Source organism: Danio aesculapii, chromosome 19 (assembly GCF_903798145.1).
Source record: "Danio aesculapii chromosome 19, fDanAes4.1, whole genome shotgun sequence".
NCBI lineage: Eukaryota > Metazoa > Chordata > Actinopteri > Cypriniformes > Danionidae > Danio > Danio aesculapii.
The window spans coordinates 35399853-35420498 of NC_079453.1; the positions used below are offsets into that span (position 1 = coordinate 35399853).

Consider the following 20646-nt stretch of genomic DNA (forward strand, 5'->3'; position numbering starts at 1 on the left):
TTATGTAGTATAACAGTATGTTGGCTTTCTCAATCCACCATAATAAATGAATAAAAATTCTCCATATGGAATATATGGTATAATCAAATATACAGTATAATAAATACACAGTAAATCTAGGAAATCATCAAAATCTATACATAGATGTCATTTAAGAGAACCAAGTAAACAGACAGACTTAATTAATTGACCTTTTTTATTGCAAAAAAGAGAAAAAAGACAAGTATAACCATCTCGATTTTGGTCTTCACTATATAGTTTGAAGGTCAATAGGCCATCAAATGTAAACAACCCTCCACATATTTGTTTATGAATATTAAAAAATAAGAAAGTCAGGTGTAAATACAATCCTTCTTTTAATATCAGTGATCCAAATGTAAGAGTTGTGGATACAAATGTGTGAATTCAAAACATAAAATAAAGATGAAACACACCACATATAAAAGTGAATCTTTCTGGTAGAAAAATGAATGTGCAGTATTGTGAAAAATAATCAGCAAATAACATGTAAAAAGTCACAGCATGGTTCTGTAGCACAAGTTACACTCTACTGTACAAAAGGATGTTTTTTAGGACACTTACACAGTCGAAAAAGAGGGAATCGGTAAGCTTTTTCAAATAAATCTAAAGGGGTGAATTTATTTGATCAAAAATACAGTAAAATGGTTAAATTGTGAAATATTGCAGTATAGTAATGGTTTACATTTTTATTTATTGCTGGAATTTAAAGCTGAATTTTCAACATCACTTAGCCAGTACTCAGTGCCATTTTTAATGACATTCTTTTTTCATTTTGGATTAGAAATCAATTATTATTTGTACTAAATTATTAATAATAACTCATCACAATTACTATTTGCAGTACATCATTAGCAATGACTCTTCAAATGATCAAAATCTAATTCACAGTTCAGTAGAAATTATTATTTTTGGGGATTTTATGATGAAAAAACAACATTTATTTGAATGATCTGATCCTTTTTCTTGCATTATGCATGTCTTACAGTGTCCTGGATTAATAAAAGACAGTACAAGTGTAATAATACTCGCATTTATAGTTTAAGATATGAAGAATGATAATAATATAATATTCTTTTTCAGAGCAGATCATCATATTAGAATTATTTCTGAAAGATCACGTGACGCTGAAGACTACAGTACTGATACAGTATACCTTATAAACCTGTAAACCATATTATTCAGTAAGAAATCAGTTATTTTAAATTGTAATAATACACCAAAATATTACAGCTTTTCTATATTTTTTATCAAATAAATGCAGTTTTGGATGGTGAGCAGAATAGATTTCTTTTAAACATGGAAAAAACTATCCCACACCTCTGAATGGCAGTGTAAAAGTCCACAAGGATCCACAAACAGATGAAAGGAAAGGAGACGTTCTGTTCCAGATGATCCAGTCTCTAATGACTCCTCCACTAGATGGCATTGTAACCCATGAAGTGAAGTGATCAACCTCTGAATTTCAGCAGCTTCCCTCAAAGTAAACCAGTCTTTCTTTTTTCAGCGGCAGCTTTGAGGTCTTCAGAGAGAAGACAGAAAGTCTTTTAGTCCACCTTTCTTGCCCTGCTGTTTGTTTTCCAGCGTGAGGATCTTCTTTAGACGAGCAAAAGGTGATGATTTCACACTGCTGGACTTTGATGATGACGATGAGCTGGTGTTTGAAGATGCTGACCTGCACCCAAAAAAAAAGTAATGTTGTTACAATACTGGAATTTCCAACGTTGACATAACATCTTAAAAATACTGATGCTAGACACCATTATGCACCAGGAGGATATATTGCATTAATTATAATTACAATATTTATAAACTTCTTAATTTATTATAAACAAAAGTAAAAATCTCAATCAAGGTCCAGTATCCTCTTAAGGCCCAAGCTGTTTTTTTTACATGCATTTTTTATTTCTCTTTGCTATTTGGGCTTATTGGAACCTAATTAGAGTATCATCTAAGTATGATCTTTTGATATGATGTACTTTTAGAGAAAAATGATGTCCATATATGTGGACTCGTGGACTGTTTTTAATGCATATATAACATTTAACTTTTTTTAACTTGCTTTGATTATCAGAGAGTAAAAATAAAATTTGTTCCCATTTTGGACAGTTAAAAATAGAGTTTGGGACGTTTCATATGCTGCAAAACAGTTGCAGGATGACACTGTATGTCTGTAACAAAATATAAAACATTCAAAGTACTTTAAATAGCCACTTATGAGCTGTCCACGTATGTGGCCACTAAGCCCTAGGAGAGCATTCAGGATATTTACTACCAGCATTTTAATCTGCCCAGCTATTTAAATAAATAATTTAATTAATTAATTAATAATAAAAAAAAAATCAAACATAATATAAATGTTAATCAAATAAAATGCCAAAAACAAAACAAACAAATCTAAAAAATTCAATTCAATTCAATTATTACGCTAATTATTTTCTTTATTCTCCATTTCCACCTGGGGATACTCTTCCCGAGGCCCTCAGACTATGCAGAGTCACAAATTCAATCCAAGACCAACGACGAGATGATCCCAAGGTTTCCATATCCTGGACCTGGCCGAATCCTGAGCAGCTACTGTGATGGTCATGGAAGAGTGGAGAACATGAGACTGATTCCTGTGACGCTCCAGAGACAGACGAGTCTTCGCGGAGGCCTGCTTCCAGCCTCCGCCACTGAGACTGCAGCTCTGCACAAGACGTTTGGCCAGCGGAGAAATTAAAATGGTCGTGCCCAACTGAGCCTGGTTTCTCTCAAGGTTTTTTTTCTTCACTTCCGCCTTTAGTGAAGTTTTTTTTCCCTCTCCGCTGTCGCCACTGGCTTGCATGGTTCGGGATCTGTAGAGCTGCGCATCGTTGGATTTGCTCTTCAGTGTTTGGACTCTCAGTAGTGATTATTAAACCACACTGAACTGAGCTCAACTGAACTGAACTTAAACACTACAAACTGAACTACACTGTTCCTATTTACTGTGACCTTTTATGTGAAGCTGCTTTGACACAATCTACATTGTATAAGCGCTATACAAATAAAGGTGAATTGAATTGAATTGAATTGATGTTTAACAGAGCAAGCACATTTTCACAGTATTTCCTATAATATTTTTTCTTCTGGAGAAAGTTCTATTTGTTTTATTTCTGCTAGGACAAAATTATTAGCAATATAACAATATACCCCCTTTAGCAATATTTATTTCGATAGTCTACAGAACAAACCATTCTTATACGATGATTTGGTTAATTACCCTAACCTGCCTAATTAACCCAATATTTAAATGTCACTTTAAGCTGTATAGAAGTGTCTTGAAAAATATCTAGTAAAATATTATTTACTGTCATCATGGCAAAGATAAAATAAATCAGTTATTAGAAATGAGTTATTAAAACTGTTGTGTTTAGAAATGTGTTGAAAAAAATCTTCTTTCCGTTTACCTCGGTGTGCTGCTGGGTGTTCTGTTCGCTACAGATTTGGGAGTGGCCCAGTTGACTGTCTGTGGTGTTCTGTGTTTGCTTGCGCTTCCAGGCGTACTTCTGTGTTTTGACAGGGACACCAGAAGCTCCCGGTTCATTCCAGGTTGTCTGGACACTTTATTACAGGTGTGACAGGTTGCCATCTAAAAAAAGAAAGCAGCTTGGTTAAAAATTAAATTAAGTCAAAATTATTGGCCCCCTTAAAAAATAAATATATCATAAATTAATATGTTCACAGTTGAAGTCAGAATTATTAGCCCTCCTTTCCCCCCCCAATTTTTGTTTAGCTGAGATTTTTTCGTCACATTTCTAAACATAATAGTTTTCAATTTTTAATAACTGATTTCTTTTATTTTTGTCATGATGGCAGTAAATATTTTACTAGATATTTTTCAAGACACTTCTATACAGCTTAAAGTGACATTTAAAGGCTGAACTAGGTTAATTAGGTTAACTAGGCAGGGTAGGGTAATTAGGCAAGTTATTGTATAACGATGGTTTGTTCTGTAGACTATCAAAAAAAAAATGCTTTAAGGGGATAATAATTTTGACCATAAAATGGTTAATAAAAAATTTAAAACTGCTTTTATTCCAGCCGAAATAAAACAAATAAGACATTCTCCAGATGAAAAAATATTATCGGACATACTCTGAAAATTTCCTTGCTCTGTTAAACATCATTTAGGAAATATGTAAAAAAATAATAATAATAAATAAATAAATAAATCAAAGGGGGGCTAATAATTTTGACTTCAACTGTATATATGTCATTGTTTTAATTTGATTGTTTTTGAACAAACAGTTTTTGTCCAATGACTTGCATAATTAGTTTCCTAGTTAACCTAAATAACCTAGTTAAGTCTTTAAATTGCACTTTAAGTGCTTTTATTCTAGTATCTTGCAAAATTACTAATATTACATACTGCCATAGTAGCACAGAAAATACACATTTATTAAAATGTTTAAGAATTAGTTGTAAAACAAATCTCTTTTAAACACCACCTGGTAAATATTTGAAAAAGAATGAAAAATTCCCATCATGGAAGAAAAAAATACTACACTAATACATAAAAATGATACAATTGTAACATTTTAAAAGTGTAAATTTCACACAAAAAACACGCAAATAATAGAACACGCAAACTATTAAAATGTGAAGAAAAGACAAAGGATGTCTGACATCAGATTAATTGACAACATCAGATGTAAAACAGGAATTTAAAACATGGAACTGAATTAACTTTGATGGTCTTAATCTTTCTGAATGAATAGTGTTGACAGAGAATAGTGTGTCAAATTTCCATCTCTCAGCTAACAGAATGAGTGGTTTGCCCAATCCATCCACGTCAACTATACAGCCCCACACAAAAGCCAAATACAACAGCAACACAATTCATTCTTCAACGCTAGTAAAACCAACATGTACGTTTTTTATGTGGTTAAACTTCCGTCCAAACTAGTTTTTCTTGATAGTCATGACTGTGAAAACACTCATCTGAAGTATTTCACACACTCTATGTGAACGTGAGCTCTATATAAAGCAAAGCACAGGCCAAAAGAACACTCAACACATGCCTGAAGGCCAGAAACTGACAAAAGCCACAACTAAATAAAGCTGACCAACCACTGCCTCTTACAAACTTCAGCTTCAATAACAAATGAACACTTATAATCACCAACAAAAAATAAATAATAATAATAAATAAATTCAATTAATAAATCAAACAATTAATAAATTAAACAAATCAAAACTGACAGACATTTTCCATATATAAAAACAAGTCAATAAAGAATACTACTTCTCTTTTGAACTAGTCAAATAAACGTGTAAAATATATCACAACAGCAGTGAAACAATCAGCATAATACATCACATCTTAAAAATAATACAACAGAAAATATTGTTGATCATTTTTGAAAATATTACCGTATTTTTGATCAATAAATGTAGACTTTTTACATCTTACAGACACCAAAAAATCTGAATATCTAAACGTATGATCAGAAAGAACTGCGCCAAGTAAGTCATTTAACATAACTCATTCTGTTTGGACTCACCGACACGAAGGCAGCCATAGTTTGTTGATGTAAAAAGAGGCTAAGTTGAAATGTAGATGATTTGAGATGATCCAGGCATGTGTGTGTGTCTGTGTGAAAGCAGCTGTGTTTACTACAACAGCCTTCATGTCTGGAGATATAAAGAGCAGGAAGAGCCAATCAGCTGCAGTGAGAGGTGGAGTCTGCATGAATGACTCTGGACTCTAATTGGCTACTGAAGGAACAATGTGTAACATCTGAACAATTATTTATGGAATGTCTCAGGAGCCTGGAAGAGCTCTTTCAAAAATTGACATGACTATTAGTAAATAAGGGGATAAACAATTTAATAATGCTGCATATTTTGTACCTAATATTTAATGTGAATTGAGAACTGAGAACAAATAATTTATATGATCATTAATTTATAAGATCATTATGATTTATATTAGATATGCCATAAATTTCATTATAATTATTTTCTTTTCAATCAAGAAACCACTAAGTGCTTGTTCCTGAATTTAAATTTTGTAGTTATGTTTGTGTAATCTTTATTTGTTTGTTTGTTTGGGGTGGGTTTGTTGTTTGTTTGGGTTTGTTGGTTGTTTGTTTGTTTGTTTGTTTGGGTTGATTGAGTTGGTTGGTTGCTTGTTTGTTTGGGTTGCTTGTTTTTTGTTTGTTTGCTTGCTTGGGTTGTTTGTTAGGGTTGGTTGCTTGTTTGTTAGGGTTGTTTGTTTTTTGTTTGTTCATTTGCTTGACTTGTCTGTTTGGGTTGGTTGGTTGCTTGTTTGTTTGGGTTTGTTGTTTGGGTTGGTTGGTTGTTTGCTTATTTTAGGTTGTTTTTTGTTTGTTCATTTGCTTGGGTTGTCTGTTTGGGTTGGTTGGTTGTTTGAGTTGGTTGTTTGTTTGGGTTGGTTGCTTGTTTGTTTGTTTGAGTTGTTTGTTTTTTTGTTCATTTGCTTGGGTTGTCTACTTGGGTTGGTTGTTTGTTTGTTTGTTTGGGTCTTTGGTTGTTTGCTTGGTTGGGTAGATTGTTTGTTTGCTTGGGTTGTTTGGGTTGGTTGGTTAAGTTGGTTGCTTGTTTGTTTGAGTTTGTTGTTTGTTTGGGTTGTTTGTTTTTAGTTTGTTCATTTGCTTGGGTTGTCTGTTTGGGTTGGTTAGTTGTTTGAGTTAGTTGCTTGTTTGTTAGTGTTTGTTGGTTGTTTGTTTGGGTTGGTTGTTTGTTTGTTTGGGTTGGTTGCTTGTTTGTTAGCTTAGGTTGTCTGTTTGGGTTGGTTGGGTTTTGGTTGTTTGGGTTGATTGTTTGTTTGCTTGGGTTGTTTGTTTTGGTTGGTTGGTTAAGTTGGTTGCTTGTTCATTTGTTTGAGTTTGTTGGTTGTTTGTTAGATTGGGTTGTTTGTTTTTGGTTTGCTCATTTGCGTGGGTTGTCTGTTTGGGCTGGTTAGTTGTTTGAGTTGGTTGCTTGTTTGTTAGGGTTTGTTGGTTGTTTGTTTGGGATGGTTGCTTGTTTGTTTTTTGTTTGTTCATTTGCTTGGGTTGTCTGTTTGGGTTTGTTGGTTGTTTGTTTGGGTTGGTTGTTGTTTGTTTGGGTTGTTTGATTTTTGTTTGTTCGTTTGCTTGGGTTGGTTGGTTGTTTGGGTTTGTTGGTTGTTTGTTTGTTTCGGTTGATTGTTTGCTTGGGTTGGTCATTTGAGTTGGTTGGTTGTTTGGATTGTTTGTTTGCTTGGGTTGGTTAGTTGTTTGGGTTGGTTGTTTGTTTGGGACTATTGGTTGTTTGTTTGTTTGCTTGCTTGGGTTGTTTGTTTGTTTTTTTGTTTGTTTGGGATGATTGCTTGGGTTTTTTGTTTGTTTTGGTAGGTTGGTGACATTTCCTTCTGAATTTAAAAATTAAAATGTCGTTAAAAAGCATTTTTGCCTTAAAATAAATAAAAGGTGCCATGCTTTAGACATGTTTCTGTTCATTTTTTACAAACAAAATTAGCATTTTACCTTTATGAAAGTTAAAAAAATTAAAGAATAACCCTGATTTTAATCTCAAAAAATACAACTTTTGTTATTCTGATTTTTATGTCCTAAAAAAAGCTCTAAAATCACCATGTTTATTCAAAATGTATAGCCCATTATAGAATAAAGACCAGACCTATTAAATCTAATGAGGTATATTTAAAATATATAAATAAATGCATGAATCCTTGGCATTCGACCACAATGCTGACCAAACTAAACAAAGAGCTTCAGAAGAACATGAGATCAAGATTACAGATAAAATAGAAAACACCACGACTAAATATTAGTTAACCACAGCTATATAAAAGTTGTCCAGTTGTCCATATAAAGACAGCTGAGTCTGTCGTATCCTTTAATCTCCATCATACAGCTCAGGCCCAAAATAGATTTTATCCATGATCAAAATCTGCCCATTAAGCAGGGTCATAAACACAATACTCAAAACAGAGACATTCAACAAAGCTGGCAAAGAAATGAATCCTTAGGATAAACACAGTGAATAATAAGCAACGATTCAGACGGGGATGAGAGATGGACATAGTTTCTTCTGCTTTGATGTTAAAAGCTTATCTAACTAAATTAAAGTATGATGAAACGTTGGTGTATTTCACAAAAAAATAAAAATAAATCAAGCTGGTTAATTCACAGTGTCAATTTCTTCTGACATCTGTTGGTTAAGGAATTCTTGCTGGGTAAACATATTTTAAGAATTGAAAATGTGAGAGCAATAATTCATATTTATAATGGCGAAAACCCCAAAGCTCCATTCTGAGAAGTTGAAGTAATTAGTTTGCTGATGTCAAGAGAGCAGTAACTAATAGAAAAAGCAACACTGAGAGAGGATGACTGCATATAGATTAATCCAGTGAATGTAATAATTGTTCGGGGTTTTTTTTCCTTACTTAAACCTTCCAATCTGCCCAAATGAACATGTACGTTGTGGTCTAAAAGTTTGAGAACATTTTCCCATTTAACAGTGACAAGGTCATTCAAAGATAAAGGGCACCTATGATGCATAATCAACTTTTGGAAGCTGTTTTAACAGAACTGTGTGTAGGAATAGTGTGTCCATAGCATATTGGAGTCATTTAAACACAAGTCTCTGTTTTAACATTTCCTGACATTAAATTAGGAACCAAATCCCAGTGATTTTGAGGCTCGCCGCAGTGTGATGAATAGGAGTGCGTTTTCCCCACCCACTGAGTTGACTGACAGGAGCGTATTAACATGCCTCCATAGTAACACGTATACGTATATCCACAGAATAGGATTTGCTAAGAAACTAGCATTAAAAGATCTGTTCCAACTCTCTGTGATCAGCTGCCCCTCAAGATGTGTTTTACAAGTTTAAAACATTTTTTAAAACAGTGCATGTTTGCAATAATAAGACGTAATTTTTTATTATTGTTTTATTCTAAATAGTTGATTGCTAAATAAACTGTTAATTATTGTTTTTATTTTCCATCACTACTACGATGTCATTTGTATTAATATGTTATGTGTCATGGATTGGTCAGGCTCTCACGACCCCCACTCACGAAGATCACCATCACCTGACTTCTAATGAGCACACAGCTGCATCACATTCACGAGCACCAGATATAAGCACAGCACTCCAGTCGCTCATTGTCCGGGCTCGTCTCGACGAAAGCGGACAACTGAGCGACCACTCAGCGTAGTCATCCTCAGCTAAACAAACGATTTACTTACCTGTTCTCTTTGTATTCCTCCTAGTCTTCCTGGTCCTCCCGAATCGTCCTGTCTTCCAGTCCTTCCAAGTCTGTGTCATCCTCTGTCAGCTGTATCTGGTGTGTGCTGTCCATCCTCGTGTATTCCTGTTACCCAGCCACGGAGGAAAAGACCCCAACATCATTCCTGATCCTCCTGGCTATCCTTCATGTGCTCCTTGTTGTCATTCAATAAACACCCTAACGTTTCCTTACCTCTGTCTCCTGTCCGCTTCATAACAGAAGCCCGGACCCATAACGACGACAACATGAGCACCCTCGATCACTTTCAAGAGCTGGTGGACCAGTTGAAGCGGATTCTACAGCCACCAGCTCCACTTTCCAACGCACCACCAGCACCGAGCACTTCCGCCTCCACAGTTTCTTCTTCGGCCCTTCCTTCCAGTCCCATGGCCCGACCAGCGCCCTACTCAGGCGGAGCGGGGGAGTGCAATGGTTTTCTGTTACAATGTTCCCTCATATTCGAAATGCAACCTTCTCTATATCCCACAGATAAGTCAAAGATCGCCTACATCGTATCACTACTCTCTGGACCTGCACTTAAATGGGCTGAGACGATCTGGAACCAAGCCGGGCCGGTCATGAATTCCATCACTACCTTCACGGAGTATTTCAAAGAGGTGTTTGGACGTTCTGATGGGGAAGTAGCCGCTGGAGAGCAGCTGTATCATCTAAAGCAAGGTACTCTATCTACACAGGAATATGCTCTCCGGTTTCGCACTCTAGCAGCTGCAAGTGGATGGAATGAGAGATCGTTGTTGACCACGTACCGGCTCGGCTTGGAACCCACTCTCCGAATCCAGCTGGCCACATTAGATGATACAATGGGTCTGGAGAGATTCATCCAACATTCTCTCCGATGTTCCGATCGTCTCCGTTCCTATCAACAGGACACCATCACCCCCTCGTCTGCACTCCTCCAATCGCCTGAGTCAACAGCCTCTCCAGAACCAGAACCCATGATAATAGAGTCTGGAAGACTGACATCAGCGGAACGACAGAGGAGGCTGACCCGGGGTCTGTGTCTATACTGCGGTGTCAGTGGACACACCCGTATGGAGTGTCCCCTTCGTCCCATTCGGACTTCAGTGAGTGTATTCAGTACGAATATTGAACAATGTAAACCACTTACTACCACCGTACAAATAACTACTGCCTCTATTTCTCTCCTTGTCACAGCCCTCATCGACTCCGGGTCAGCAGGGAACTTCATCTCCCAATCCCTCTGTCGTCAACTCCACCTCCGTACTGAGGCGTCCTCGCATATATACCAGATACAACCGATAACCCAGTGCACTCGATCTTCGACCCGTATCCATCGACAATGCGAAGACATCCTTCTTCAAGTGGGGCTGTTACATCAAGAGAGGATTCAATTTCTGGTTCTGGAGGGTGCAAATATGGACATCATTCTAGGGCGCCCGTGGCTGGTGAAGCACGATCCCATCATCTCTTGGGGCACAGGAGAGATAAAGAAATGGGGATCTGGATGTACACCTACCTGTTTTCCAAATCTCCCTCTTCAAGGTCGGAACCCCCATTTCTTTGTTTGCAACATCGGTCGAGAGCCCTCCTGAGAAGCAGTCTATCCACATTCCTAAGGAGTACAGCTCCTTTCATGATGTCTTCTGCCCCAAGAGAGCTTCCCAGCTACCGCCGCATCGGCCATGGGACTGCGCGATCGACCTAGTTCCAGATGCCCAGTTGCCAAGAGGTAGGATCTACCCGCTCTCGCTTCCAGAGAATCAGGCAATGGAAGATTACATAAGGGAGGCTCTGAGTCAGGGGTACATACGTCACTCAAAATCACCAGCCGCCTCAAGCTTCTTCTTTGTGGCCAAGAAGGACGGAGGGCTGCGTCCATGCATCGACTACAGGGTCCTAAATAACGGTACAGTAAAATACCGATATCCCCTTCCTCTGGTACCAGCCGCTTTGGAACAGCTCCGAGAAGCTAAAGTCTTCACTAAATTGGACCTCCGCAGCGCGTATAATCTGATAAGAATACGTGAGGGGGACCAATGGAAGACAGCATTCGTGACCCCTACTGGCCACTATGAATATGAGGTCATGCCTTACGGTCTGGTCAACGCCCCCTCCGTATTCCAAAACTTCATTCATGAAGTCCTCCGGGAGTTTCTTCACCACTTTGTAATAGTGTACATAGATGACATCCTCATTTACTCCCGGAGTGAGGCCGAACATCGCCAACACGTTGCGGAGGTCCTACACACATTGAGAGAACATCACCTCTACCTCAAAGCGGAGAAATGCTCATTCCACCAGAAGTCGATTCATTTCTTGGGATACATCATTGATCAAACCGGTATACGTATGGATGGGAAGAAAATTGAGGCTGTTCTATCCTGGTCAGAACCCACTTCCATTAAGGAGCTCCAGAGGTTTCTTGGGTTTGCTAACTTTTATAGACGGTTTATCAAGGACTACAGCAGGATTACATCACCTCTCACTAATCTCCTCAAGGGTAAACCCAAAGGACTGGAGTGGACCAAAGAAGCAGCCGCAGCCTTCCGCCTTCTTAAGAAGGAGTTCACAAGGGCCCCACTCCTGACTCATCCTGACCCAAATCTTCCTTTCGTGGTGGAAGTGGACGCATCCACCACCGGCGTCGGGGCAGTATTATCTCAACATCATGATACACCGCCCCGACTGCATCCCTGTGCCTATTTCTCTCGGAAGTTGAGCCCGGCGGAGCAGAATTACAGCATAGGAGACAGGGAGCTGCTAGCAATCAAGCTAGCCTTGGAGGAGTGGCGTCACTGGTTGGAGGGAGCCAAACATCCGTTCCAGGTGATCACAGATCACAAAAACCTCCAATATATCAAAGAGGCCAAGAGACTATGTCCACGTCAAGCCAGATGGTCACTTTTCTTCTCACGTTTTGATTTCTCCATTTCCTATCGTCCAGGACCCAAGAATCTAAGAGCAGACGCTCTCTCTCGTTTACACGAGCATCACGATCATGAAGAACTCCCAACGAAGATTCTTCCCGAACACATCTCCATTTGTCCGATCACCTGGAACGCTCCTCCAGTCGTTGCCACTCCGGAAGCCCCTGCTCCGCCGGGATGCCCTCCTCATCGGCAGTTCATACCACCTGAACACCGGGTAGATCTGATCCACTCCTTACATACCTCGCTAGGCACTGGACATCCAGGGATCAACAATACTCTCTCGCTAGTATCCCAACGATTCTGGTGGCCAAACATGGCAAGGGATGTGAGGCAATATGTTCAGGGCTGTAAGGACTGTGCCCAATCCAAGAGCCCACGTCATCTACCCGCTGGAAAGCTCCATCCCTTGCCGATTCCGAACCGTCCCTGGTCACACCTAGGAGTGGACTTTATCACTGATCTCCCTTCGTCAGAAGGTAATACCTGTATTCTAGTCATAGTAGATAGATTCTCAAAGTTTGTCAAACTAATCCCTCTGAAAGGTCTTCCCACAGCCTTTGAAACAGCCGACAATATCTTTAATCAAGTCTTCAGGTCATTTGGTATTCCAGAAGATATTGTGTCGGACAGAGGTCCACAGTTCATCTCACGTCTATGGAAAGCCTTCTTCAAGCTCCTAGGTGTGGCCGTCAGCCTCTCTTCTGGATATCATCCCCAAACCAACGGGCAGACAGAGAGGAAGATTCAGGAGGTGGGACGGTTCCTGAGGACCTTCTGCAGTGGTCACCAGAGCTCCTGGAGCCAGTATTTGGGCTGGGCAGAATATGCCCAAAATTCACTGCGGCAACCCTCCACCGGACTCACGCCATTCCAGTGCGTCCTGGGCTTCCAACCACCGCTCTTTCCCTGGGATGGCGAACCATCTGATGTCCCCGCAGTGGATCACTGGTTCCGGGAGAGCGAGAGAGTCTGGGACGAGGCTCATCAACATCTGCAGAGGGCAGTCCGTCGAAGCAAGGTAACCGCCGATAGAAGAAGGTCTGAAGAACCCAGATACACACCCGGACAAAAGGTGTGGCTATCCACCCGGGACATACGCATGCGACTGCCCTCTCGCAAGTTAAGTCCCCGATTTGTTGGTCCCTTCACCATCGTGGAACAGGTTAACCCCGTCACCTACAAACTACAATTACCCTCTCACTACCGTATTCACCCTACATTCCACGTATCACTCCTGAAACCCTATCACGATCCTGTTCTTCCCTCCACAGAGCCTGACCACGAAGAGGAACCCCCTCCTCCACTGCTCCTAGAAGAAGGAGCCGTCTACGCAGTGAAGGAGATCTTGCGTTCCCGACGTCGTGGTGGCCAGTTGGAGTACCTGGTGGACTGGGAAGGGTACGGCCCCGAAGAAAGGACATGGGTTCCCAGAGCTGATATTCTCGATCCTAGTCTCATGGTGGAGTTTCATGAGAGCCACCCTGAGTTCCCAGCGCCTAGAGGCAGAGGGAGACCACCACGGCGTCGGAGGTGTCGGCCCTCAGGAGCGGGCCCTGGGGAGGGGGGTACTGTCATGGATTGGTCAGGCTCTCACGACCCCCACTCACGAAGATCACCATCACCTGACTTCTAATGAGCACACAGCTGCATCACATTCACGAGCACCAGATATAAGCACAGCACTCCAGTCGCTCATTGTCCGGGCTCGTCTCGACGAAAGCGGACAACTGAGCGACCACTCAGCGTAGTCATCCTCAGCTAAACAAACGATTTACTTACCTGTTCTCTTTGTATTCCTCCTAGTCTTCCTGGTCCTCCCGAATCGTCCTGTCTTCCAGTCCTTCCAAGTCTGTGTCATCCTCTGTCAGCTGTATCTGGTGTGTGCTGTCCATCCTCGTGTATTCCTGTTACCCAGCCACGGAGGAAAAGACCCCAACATCATTCCTGATCCTCCTGGCTATCCTTCATGTGCTCCTTGTTGTCATTCAATAAACACCCTAACGTTTCCTTACCTCTGTCTCCTGTCCGCTTCATAACATTATGTTTAAATGTAAACATCACAATTGTTTTGGCAATACAAATGTCATTTTTGTCATGCCAATAAAGCAAGTTTGAGAGAAAGAGACAGAGAATAAAATCTTTATATTGTTTCATTCTATAAAGCTCAGACAATTATTTTTTTATTTTAAATAAAACATTGTCATTTAGAGCATTTTTATTTATTTATTATTTTTTTTAGAAAATGACAGTTGGTCAAAATTTTCCCATTGTTGTGATAGAAAATGCCACCAACTATAGCTATTGTAACTTTGCAGAACAGTGGTATTGTGTTGTCTAAAAATAAATATAAACATATGTAAATGAAAACATTGCATCTTTTTTTATTGCATGCAAAAAGTCTCTTAGGCAGTGAGCGGATACGTACTGCAGCTGCACTTCAGGCTTCCCAAATTTGAAATCCGATCTTTCCTTTTTACATCAGTTACAATACAGTGTTTCCTCAAAATTTGTGGCAGTTATGTTCTAAAAATAATCTGCAATAGGCGAAATAATGTAATGGTGCCCTACAGCCCCGTAACATCCACCTTTTTTTTAGCATGTCCAGAAATTCAACTTTTTGTCCTATGGTTAGCTACTTCCTCTGCCTTTTGAGTGCTACCGCAGGTGCCTTTGACTGTGCAGAACGTTTCGTCAACATTGTGGGGAGAAAACTTGCAAACATACAGTACAGAACTCCAGAGTAACACTGTAGCAGTCAGGACGCAGAACACAATGTGCTAATCAGGACGCAGAAAAAAATGCGATGTAGAAAAAAGCATGTCAAATTGCACAAGAAAAAAAAATCAGCAAAACTGCGAGACCATGAAAGGTGAACTGTGTTATAGCGAGGGATCGTTGTATTGCATTTTAAATGTCATCACAAGCCTTCAAATTACAGATTACTCCATATTATCTATAGATAGCTCATACATAATATCTAACTGATATGAGATGAACAGAAGGGTTTAAGTGTTCTATTAATAGTCCAAAATCCTGAAATACCCTCAGCCCAGAAGCTACAAGCCGGACTAGACTGTCGGTCTGGTCTGACCTTGTGCTGAGTCTCTAGATGCCACAGCTGCCCTTGATATGCAAGCCTGACCAAGTAATATAGTGTGTGTGTGTGTGTGAGAGAGAGAGAGAGAGAGAGAGAGAGTTTAGCTATTGATATGTGGAGGCCCATCTGCTTTCCAGAGCGATCGATAGATCTGTGGTTCACCCTTCCCCTTTGACCAAATATGGAAATAGCTGCATCACTGATTCTTTCCCTGAGGGGAAAACAGGATGTCACACACATCAAGCATAACCTGCATCAAGCGCTGGCTGGAAAAAGCCAAGGCTGCTGGCACAGATGCTTCGCAAAATGTTGAAAGATCCGCAAGCACCATCTGAGCTTTCAGTTGGAGGTGTGAAAACTTTCCAACCCGGAGGTGACAACAACATATAGAGTGGAAATGCATGTGCGCTACAAATTTGCATATTATTTATCTTACTTTTGACGTGAAATTAGAGCATTGCAAATCACGGTGTGTTGCAAATATACGCAGCCTAAAAATCTTTTAACAAACATTCGGCGGTGCACTACTCCAAATGGATTTTCAATCTGTGACCCACAAAGCCTTTAGAACCAGAAAATGAATTAAGAAAATCATTCAACTTTCTGACAGAAATAAAAAGCAGCAAGAATAAGATGCGTTCCTAAAATACATGAAAGATTTAGCAAATTCATAATCATTCATTTTCCGTCAGCTTAGTGTCTATTCCAGCATATGTTTTACGCAGCGGATGCCCTTCCAGCTGCAACTCAGTACTGGGAAACACTCATACACACACACACTCATACACACACACACACACACACACACACACACACACACACACACACACACACACACACACACACACACACACACACGCACACACACACACGCACACACACACACACACACACACACACACACACACACACACACACACACACACACGTTATTTTATTCTCCTATAGCGCATGTCTTTGGACTGTGGGGAAAACTGGAGCACCCGGAGGAAACCCACACCAACATGGGGAGAACATGCAAACTCCAAACAGAAATGCCAACTGGCCCAGCCGGGACTCGAACCAGTGGCCTTCTTGCTGTGAGGGGACAGTGCCCCGGTCATAATGATTTGCAAGCTAATTCAGTGAAATAAATGAAACTGTGGTGTAATAGAATTTCCATTACATTAAATGACAAAACCTAACTTAGTATGACAGTACCAATGATATAACAGAAGGGTTTAAAAATCTATATTTGGTGAAATGAACATGATTTTTCAACCACAACAAACACAAACATTTGTTATACTAGAAATGTCATTTACTGGAAAAAAATATGTAAACACTTTTAATTAAAACTCAGAAATAATGTTATAAAACCTTTACAGACTAAAACACATATGACCATTTTATTCAAATCCATGGCTAATAAATGCAGTAAATTCTGAGAATTTAAGAGGTCTCCTAGTTTTGTTTTTCCTTCGCTGTATATTTAAACATGGTTTTTTGTTTGTTTGTCTAAAAACGCAAATCAACAACACTGACTGACAAAATGGAAGAACAGAACTTATATTTTGACACGTGCATTAAATATGTTTTCTACACAGTAAAAATGCTGGGTTCCACACAATCGATTTGTGTTGGGACATCATGAAAAAATTAAGTTAACTCAGTTCTTACAAATTTAGGTGGATTGAATATAAAACAATTAAAGGTGCAGTAGGTGATCTGCTAAAATGCTAACTGGCCAGCATAATACTGTATCTTTGAAACACATCCCTCCCCTGCCATCCAAAGCCACGCCTGAAACACGAACTTGCGCACCAGATGACAGCAGACAACCCACTAGTTCATGTCATGCACCAGCTAGAAATGTAGTTAGTGGTTGGCTGGCAGCGAGCAGAAATTACACTTATTACTAAGCCATACTTACATGCTATTTCAGACCGAACATTCAGAGTATTATGGTGAACAATATAGGGAGCGTCACAGGTTGTCACCTTTCAAAAATGAACCAATGTGAATATAAAAGCAACTTTCCCTCAGTAAAGCAGGCTAGGCAGAATAGCACTGTTTACTGATGTTTTGTTGTTAAACTAATTACAAATCTACATTATCGATGCTGTTAAATGTCCCTTATGAAACTGAAAATAGTCACATCAATCATTCGCCGGAAGATTTCAGTGGCTGAACAACACTTCTGTGCATATAACCCATTCATAAGACAACAAAATCAGCTTTGCATAACTAAAATACTTAAAACATAACAGTAACAGTCTAAAAGAAATACTTCAGCCATGACGTCATCCTTCCTTCAGCATGCAAAAGTAACTCCAATATTCATTCAGGATTTTAAAACGTTGATTCAGCATTTGATTTTACCGCGACTGTGATTGTCTCATGTGCACATGAACTTGTGGTGCAATGGCGGATCTGCGTGAAGAGAGATGTGCAGTTGTACAAATCTACATTTGCTGACAGAGCGTTTGGGCTACTTAACAGAATTATGGGAAATGTCAGCCCGCACTATTTAATTGGATGAACATTTTTTCGTTTTATGCCTTATCCAGAATATAAAAATACATTTAGATCATTTACGTTAATCATTACTATTGGAATGTGAAGAGACTTTCAACCAGCACAACAAAAAAAGTTTCTGAAGACAATCACCTACTGCACCTTTAAGTTATACCCCCCAAAAAATCAAGAATTGTGTCGTTTCATCTCAATATGAATAAGTAGTTTGAACAAACAGCAAATGTCATATTTTAATTGTATGTAAAAAAAAAACAACATTTTTGAACACACCAAAATAAGTAGTCTCATGTTTAAAGCAACTTTAACCCACACACTAGGACTAATTTCATAACGTTTATTCTTTGTATATAGATTACATTTATCTAGTCATTTGTTAATAATGTAAATGCTATTATAGTTTAAAAAAAGGGTTTCTGTTGTATTTCTTTAAAATCTGTTTACTATTATTTTGTGCTCACCCATTGCCAGCTGAGCACTTCAAATACATTTGTTTATATTAGTAGTAAGTACAGGTAATAGTGATGCTGAAGACTTTACTTCATGTTTTTTTATTTTAGACTAAAAAATCCATTCACATAGTCAGGTTTTACCAAATCCACATACTGCATACTGTATTTGCAAAGATTAAATAGGCATTAATCCAACGAAGATATAAAAGGCTACTTAAAATAACTCGCTAAAGACCATGGCAGAGCTGTCACAAGCCACAGCATGTCAAGAATTTCACTGCGAGAGACTGACTGGCTCTGACTGACTGACAAATTCAAGACTGAGAGTTTCAAGAGCCCTAATTCAACAGGGGCCATGAGCTGGACTCAACTCATTTACACTCACTGACACAACCAGTCAAGGGTATAGGAAGGAATCCTAAAGGTAATTTCAATACCCTTTTAAGACAGAACATTTTAAGACCCCATGGCTACTTCAAGTTCTAATCAGTATCAAACCTTTACCTTAATAAACAGTTGTAGTTAAATAAATCAATGGAGCACAACCATGCAACAGAACTCAGATAAGCTCGGAAGAAACAAAGCTTGAGAGAATAAATTATGAAGTTGTTTTCAGCGACAGACTTCAGCCATTGTTTAAACTTACATTTTCCCATTTTGCCTTTATTATAACCTTAAAATATGGCATTAACATAGAATGACAGATCCTCCAATTTAAAATAGACATGAGGCTATTTTTAAGCTCTACTGGATCTGACGAACCATGCTGACAAACAGAGATATATGTTTTTCCATGACCTCCACAAAAGAGTTGAGAGATTGCATTGAAAATGTTCTAAATGCTTTTTTGCTCTCAATGCTAACACTAAAGTAGGATGGGAAAATAAGACAGGCTTAATACAAATGAACTCTACTGACATTGGCTCCCTATCAAGTTCATTATTGGCTCCTGCCAGAATCTTCCTCTCCCGCAGAGAAGCAAATGCCAGCAATGTGTGCAGAATCTAACAGTCTTACGCCTACCAGTCAACAGAGTCTCAGATACAGATACAGTGTGTGTCCGTGTACAGAAGCACGTATAGCTACAGAGCGGTGCTACTGAGGGTCAAGGCAACGTGAAAAGCTTAACATAGTTATGATCATATCTCCTCAGTTGATTAATTACATTAAGAGTTGCATACATTTTTGTATTAAGTTAAAAAAAAATTTAAATATGCAACTGAGGCCTTATTTAGATAAATATTTGCTAATTTGCATATATTTATAGCACAAACTTGGAAGCGTTGAATGAAGTCAATGTTATGTGTCCACGAGACTCACTAAAGGACACCCCAACCATCTGTATATGCAACCTGCCATTCACTTGGACTACAACTCCTATGATACAGCATTCACTACAGCTGTTAACAATTTGAACATTACACACACTACATAAACCCTCAAGTCAAACTCTCACATTGCGAATTCTTGTATTACTGTGTGAATTTCTGAGTGTTTCTTTGTTTTGATTCCTGTACTGTTCTCAAGTTGTGTCCCATGTTGCTAAAAACACTATTAGGACACATATATTTCACAAAAAAGTGAAAACTGGTTGTTTTTGCATTATTTCAAGCAAATTCATTCTTACAGTTTGAATTTTTTTTTTGTAGCTACGTCACAGCGATTAGATCCTTGTGTGAATTTTAGCAAGTAGACTGGATGTCTGTAAATTACCGAGAAATGTGAAGGGCTTTTTTTCTCCCATACGGCGTCCGGTATCAAACATTCTATTAAAACAACACTCTTCCAGCAGTTCCTCGCATCCAATATCTCGTTTGTCATGGGGGCATGCATGAAAATGTTCCTGAATGAAAGTGTAAGTGCCAAATTGCAGTTAAAGTTTGCTAATTAATAATTTGGCAAATAATTTGATTACTGATGTCCATGTAAACATAGTTACTGTCTTTCTTCCCTGTGTGTTGCTTTGCCTTTGTGAAAACTGAAACTTCCATTTTTATGCAAACCCTTCACTCTTTGGCCACTTGACACTCCCACCCAAACAAAGCTGGACTCAACCACTTTCCTGACTTCTTTCAAACTAGAGGTGTGAAAACACCCTGCTGAGACAGGGGGGTTTCATGGCCCTTTAATAAACATTGCATTGGAAACTTCAACTCCGTTGTACGCACCCCTTATAACAGACAGGTACAAAATTATCGTTTGTGTTTTTTTTGGCATATTCAGAGTTTTTACAGCAGGAATTTTGGGAATATATTTTTAAATCGCTCCACAATTTAGAAAACACAGTGAACAGACTTAATTTTTTTTTTTTTTTTTTTTGCTGAATAAAATGTATATAATCAACCAAATTATGCATTAGCAATTTCCTCTGTAAAATTTGAAGTGGAT

General features: G+C 39.0%; 1 protein-coding gene across 1 annotated transcript in view; it reads right to left on the bottom strand.

The window, feature by feature from the left end:
* Window positions 1-178: 178 nt before the first annotated feature.
* The window catches only part of c19h18orf21 (chromosome 19 C18orf21 homolog), a 38954-nt gene continuing 18486 nt past the window's right edge, over window positions 179-20646 (bottom strand). The window contains exons 4-5 of the mRNA XM_056480431.1: window positions 3450-3631; window positions 179-1693 (exon numbers count right to left, since the gene is read on the bottom strand). Of these exons, the coding sequence (XP_056336406.1) occupies window positions 1543-1693; window positions 3450-3631 (333 nt within the window). The 3' untranslated portion in view covers window positions 179-1542. The remainder of the gene's footprint in view (window positions 1694-3449; window positions 3632-20646) is intronic.